This window comes from Cynoglossus semilaevis, chromosome 6, assembly GCF_000523025.1.
Source record: "Cynoglossus semilaevis isolate Cse_v1.0 chromosome 6, Cse_v1.0, whole genome shotgun sequence".
Lineage (NCBI taxonomy): Eukaryota > Metazoa > Chordata > Actinopteri > Pleuronectiformes > Cynoglossidae > Cynoglossus > Cynoglossus semilaevis.
In genome coordinates, this window is record NC_024312.1 from 6973853 (window position 1) to 6979410 (window position 5558).

Sequence of the window (5558 nt, forward strand, 5' to 3'; positions counted from 1 at the left end):
GGGAGAGAAAAAAAAAAAAATAAGACAATTTATAATACAGTGGACCGCCGAGACGCCAGTCTGAAACTACTGCAAGACTTTGCTCTTGATACAAAGAAACATGGAGTTACGAGTGTTCAACCCTGCTCCATTTTTCCACTGGACACCATGTCTCTCTTTGTCCCTCGCTGGATTGTTTTACCCATTTTTATAACAATAATATAAAATGTTTTCTTAAATAGTATTAAGGCAGAAAAGGCAGAAGTATAAAGATATACATATATTAAATAAATTATATTTGGAAAGGTTCGGCGGGCCGGATTAAAAAGCTGAACGGGCCGCATCCGGACCCCGGGCCTTAGTTTGCCCATGCCTGTCCTAACCTGACATGCAAAGAGATTAATTTTCCAGGAACTAAATAGACAATGTTTTTCTTAAACAGTGCAGGGACTTCCAGGGTAGGTATTAACAACTACGCCACCATGTGGCCATCCATATATGTTATATTTACCCTGATACGGATGAGTGGGTTGAACTTCAGGATGAATTTCATTCCTGCAGTTTTCCAAATCCCTGCGCAGACGTGTGTTTGAACTTTCTGTCTTCACCACGTGCAGCTTGTCGTACGTTTCCAGCTGCTCCATCACTGCTTTCATTTCCCTAACCTGCCACGACACACGGCACAGCAGATCTCAAAATCACCGACACAGCCACCAGAGTTCCCAGTGTGATCTTTACACGGGTGCATACCTGTTGACTGGTTTCCAGAGTGAGGCGTCGGTGTCCCTGGGTGGTGCTGTTGAGATTGTCAGTCAGCTGATTGATGTCCTTCATCTCGTTCTCTATGACCTGTAGACTCAGAACTCCATACAGACCTTCGTCCTTCTCCTTCTCCAGCTTTGACACGTCTTCCAGCAGCTGTAGCAGACGCCGTTCCAAACCCGAGAGCATCGCCTCCAACGCCTGACTCTGCAGCAAAGACAGAGACACAGAGAGACAGAGAGACAGAGAGACAGAGAGAGATTTTTTTAAGAAATATGGTCCCATCTGAGTCGGTTTTACAGTTGCAGTTGAGGTTGAACTCAGATGGCGTGGAGTTGTTACCTTCTTTAGGGGCATCTCACTGTTGCATTTAGACGCTGTGGCCTCCACCATGTTGAGTTGATCGAAAGGAAATGGTCTTTCAGAATTGGTCCACTCACACATGCAGCTTTCAACTGAAGGTGACTGAAGAAAAAGAAGCGATAAACCACAAGTGTTCAAAGGTTTTTGGCTTTAGAGAAGACGACCGTGGTTCTGTGTCTCGGTTGTCTTACCTGCTCTGTGACGGCGAGCAGAGCCCACAGTGGAACGATAACCAACAGCATCGCGGTGGAGCAGAGAGAACACTGACCACTGAACACTGACCCTGTCAGTGAGTGAGTTAGTGAGTGTGAGATATTTGTGTGTTTTTGATTTGCCAGATTTCTTTGTGCTGCTTCCTCCTTGTGGTTTGAATTTCCAAATCTGGATTTCGTAACAGTGAGTTACGCAACTCCGGTCTTTTTCTGGGGTTCCAAAAAACAAAAAGCACCACATCAGAAATAAACAGGCAAAATAGACAAGAAGCATCTTTGCCTCAAACCCTGCGCCTTGAGTAACTGCTCCAATCAGCAAAAACATTTTTTTGAAATGAGCTTTCCTGTTTGGCCAAACTTCCTGCCGTTGCCCGTGTTACCAAACTGTTAACTTACTTAACAGTTTTAAATTGGATTTTGACAGTCAGTAGTTGTTTTTTTTTTTGTTTTGCTTCATTTCTTTTATCAATATTTTTACACTTTCCCATTTTTTAAATCTTGCAAAAATATAAATATTTAGAATGTTTACAGCATTTATTTTGACAATGGACTTAAATACATAACAGATTATCTACAGGTTATTTAGTTGCACATCAGCAAATGTGTTCTCATGTTCTGTAACTTGTGTTACATAAGACGTGTGTGTGTGTAAGGAAATTGAGGAAGAGTTTTTTTCTAAAAATGCACCGATCACAATAACGGGATTTCACACGTGAGGAAATTGAGGAAGAGGTTTTTTCTCACCGATCACAATAACGGGATTTCACACGCTGTGAACGGACCATTTGTGGTTCGTTCTGTGTTTATGTGTCATGTCCAATGACTGGGAATGGGAGAGAGAGAGAGACAGAGAGAGAGAGAGACAGAGAGAGAGACCAAGAAAGACTCTTAAAATTAGTTTCTGGAATTTCTCCAGATTAGAACAGCCTAAAACACACAATTTTGGCCTTCTAACAATGAACCCAAACTGTGGATAAAAAACTATAAAATCCACAACACATTTCCTAATCTCACTGATTTTAAGAAATTAAATTTTATTCTAAAAAAACAAAACAACAACAAAGCATAAATATGCAATCATTTCAAAGTTCTCCAAGTCTTGATTATTTCTGCAGTTTGAAGTTGTTGTTTTAGCGGTGAAGTGTTCTTTACAACTTGTAGCAGCCCATATATCAAGTATTGGTCCCTGACCTCGTGGTTGACGACCCCTGGCGTGGAGCAGATTAAATACTCATTATGAGTTCATTTATTATCCGTTAATTAAGTCTCTACCTTGGTGTGATTCCTTACTTTTAAGAATGTGTTTTTACTTCACTTCAGTTTAGGAAACACTCTGAGGTTTCAAACGTGGTGCAGTGGTGGTTTGGTGGTTAAGGAAGTGGACTTGGGTCCATAAGGCTTCAGGTTCCAGTCCACCAGCTTCCAGGTTGGCTTTGGTGATGGGTTAAAAACTGAGGCTGTGTCACAATGACAAGTAGTTCACTTTCCCTCCTTCCTTTAAAGAGTCAATATTTGTATATTTTTTTCTATTGTTGCTATGTAGTGATGCTAAACTGGATGAGTTTAAAGCTGCAACTAATCCTCACACAATAATACAGAAGTATGTGGCTATTGTTGCTATGGGAAGAAAATTAAACTAAACCTCACACAATAATACAGAAGTATGTGGTAGCTGAGCTACAAATAATATTGCAATCACAGTAAGAAATCGCACATATGTGTGTGTTTTTTGTTTTAGCCTGGATCACACTAACTGATCTGTCTATTTTTACGTGCTTTTGTGGTTTCTTTTGCAATCCTTGAAATTGGTAACGAGGAACCAAAAAACAAAAGAGGATCTGGTTGTTGCAAAAACAAACGTGAGGGGTTTTAATAATTAAGAAACAGATTTTAGGGAAGTTTGACATCAATGTTGGTGGATTTGAAGCTGTGTCAGCAGAGGTTTCTGGGCTGTGTATATGAGAGGACGGAGACGGACGCTCAGGTTACTACAGAACCCACGGCTTCTTTCTGTGAACGGTCCAGCTCTGATCATGCTGCTGTGGACGCTGCTCCTGATGCTGTCCCTGACTGTGAGTCGAACCAGTCAGAAAACATCAGCCCAAAATTACTGACTGATTTTTTTTCCTTCTGTGTACCATTGTATTGTGTATTAATACAAATGTTTTCTTGACTGCAGGGTGTCGTCAGGGCCCAGCGTGTCCAGGGTGTGAAGAAAGACGACGCCTGCATGTGTGAGGTGGACACCACCGCGTGGATGTTTCCTGCTGTGAAGTACGAAGAGACAATGCACAGTGTTCTGACATGTAACGATTCTCTGTACAAACTGCAGGAAAAGGTAGGTTCTCACGTCGACTCTAAATGACATTTCTGTAAATTGTCCACGTCCTGCGTCAACCTTCAGTTGTGTGTTTCCTTCCAGGTGAGTCGGTCGCTCCAGCGCCTCCCTCAGGTCTGGGATCTGATCATCAACGTGACAGCCCGGCTGGAGCCGTACCAGTTCCTGCATTACCAGGGCTTGTACAGTGACCTGGCTCTGAGGAAACTGCAACAACAGCTCAGCAACCTGGCAGAGGATGTGGAGTCCCTCCACGACGAGTTTGGAAGCGGCGAAACACAGAAACTCTCTAAAGATGTACGACAGTAGAACTGAGGTGGAGTGAAGCAGCACAGTGTAGTAAACATGATCTGTGACTGTTCTTCTGAATTGCTGTCAGGTGGTGAAACTGCGCAGCGATGTATCCAGGATGACCATGACTGACACTAATAACATGAGGACGGTCAAAGAGAGACTGCGCTCCCTGAAGAACCGAGCCCAGTCCTGCAGGTCCATCCCCCAAGACTTCAGAGGTGGGTCTGGAATCAACAGTTTTATCAGTACAAAACTGTTGATTCATATTCTTTACTCATATTGATTCCCAGAGGAGCCACCTAAAAGGCGCCTCCTGTTGGCAGCCTGTGTTGGTTGCAAAGACTCACACTATAAGTTTCCTCATTGAGGGACGAATAAGGACTGAATTTATTCATTTTAGTTATTATTGTGTTCAAAAGATGAACAAACCTGATGTCCATCAGTAAAAAACGACAAAAAGTTTGTGTTGTTCACAGTTGATGATTTTTTTGTCTCTAGGCAAGGACAAGTACTGTCTTAAAGGCCTGCTCAGAAACATCAGTGCTGCCGTCATAAGCAAGGTCAGCCCCTACGGTAAGAGCACCATCTCTGGCTCCTGGGGCAAACAGGCCCAGATGAAGGAGGTGGAGGGCTATAGACAGGAGGAGAGAGAGGGAGAGACAGAGGAGGTGGACGACCGCTACTGGGTCCAGCCTCTGACCAACAGCCACGCTTTTGGAAACGTTCTACGGGTCTACAAGACGTACGAAGACTTCATGGCGTCTACTAACCACAGAGATTACAGCTTCGCTCCGTCGGTCTCCCATTCCAATTCCATCGAGGGCCCCAGTGCCGTCCTGTACGGCGATGCTCTCTACTACCACTGTTACCGCTCTGCCGACGTTTGCCGCTACGACCTAACAACCAACACCGTCAAACGGGTCACGCTCCCAGGCACAGAGGTGGGTTTCAACAACAAGTTCCCGTACTGTTACTACGAGTGTCGCGATTACAGCGACATAGACATAGAAGTGGACGAGACGGGACTGTGGGTCATCTATGCCACGATGGGTAACCACGGTAACCTGGTGGTGAGCCGTCTGATTTGGGACAGCAACTCGGAGACGGTGAATGTCACTCAGACGTGGGAGACCCAACAGTTTAAGAAGGCGGTGAGCAATGCCTTCATGGCGTGCGGTGTGATGTACGCCACGCGCTTCGTTGACAAATACCGTGAGGAGGTCTTTTACGCCTTCGACACAGCTACAGGCAACGAGGATAACACTCTGGCAGTGCCCATAGAGAAGATAGCCAAAGGAGTGTCCAGTCTGAGCTACAACCCCACCAACAAGCAGCTCTACATGTTCAACGACGCCTACCTGCTGGCATACGAGGCCCACTTCGAACTAGGCCGCACCCCACAGTGAGCTGTGCTGAGCTGTTTTGGCATCTGTCTTCATAGAAATTCACACTATGTAACATGTATTTTCGTGAGCTGTTTTGGCATCTGTCTTCATAAAAATTCACACAGCTTGTGATTTTAAAATTCACACTATGTAACATGTATTTTCTCATATAAAAAGCAAATAAAATTCAATAAAACAGGACCTGTAGAGTGAATATTCCCTGTG

General features: G+C 44.2%; 2 protein-coding genes across 3 annotated transcripts in view; one reads left to right on the forward strand and one right to left on the reverse strand.

Annotated features, from left to right (window-relative positions):
- The window catches only part of LOC103379925 (olfactomedin-4-like), a 4469-nt gene extending 3015 nt beyond the window's left edge, over positions 1-1454 (reverse strand). Inside the window, exons 1-4 of the mRNA XM_008311646.3 lie at positions 1296-1454; positions 1084-1206; positions 730-948; positions 491-644 (exon numbers count right to left, since the gene is read on the reverse strand). Coding sequence (XP_008309868.1) covers positions 491-644; positions 730-948; positions 1084-1206; positions 1296-1346 — 547 coding nt within the window. The 5' untranslated portion in view covers positions 1347-1454. The remainder of the gene's footprint in view (positions 1-490; positions 645-729; positions 949-1083; positions 1207-1295) is intronic.
- A 1779-nt stretch (positions 1455-3233) lies between these two features.
- Positions 3234-5547, forward strand: LOC103379927 (olfactomedin-like). 2 transcript variants are annotated; one of them, XM_025056440.1, is made up of 6 exons: positions 3234-3388; positions 3496-3654; positions 3739-3951; positions 4034-4166; positions 4447-5360; positions 5418-5547. In XM_025056440.1, the coding sequence occupies exons 1-5, from the start codon at positions 3275-3277 to the stop codon at positions 5352-5354; spliced, it is 1527 nt and encodes a 508-aa protein (XP_024912208.1). In that variant the 5' UTR covers positions 3234-3274; the 3' UTR covers positions 5355-5360; positions 5418-5547. The 2 variants fall into 2 exon arrangements, with proteins under 2 accessions (XP_024912208.1, XP_008309873.1); XM_008311651.3 differs by lacking the exon at positions 5418-5547 and having other exon boundaries at positions 4447-5417.
- Positions 5548-5558: the final 11 nt, after the last annotated feature.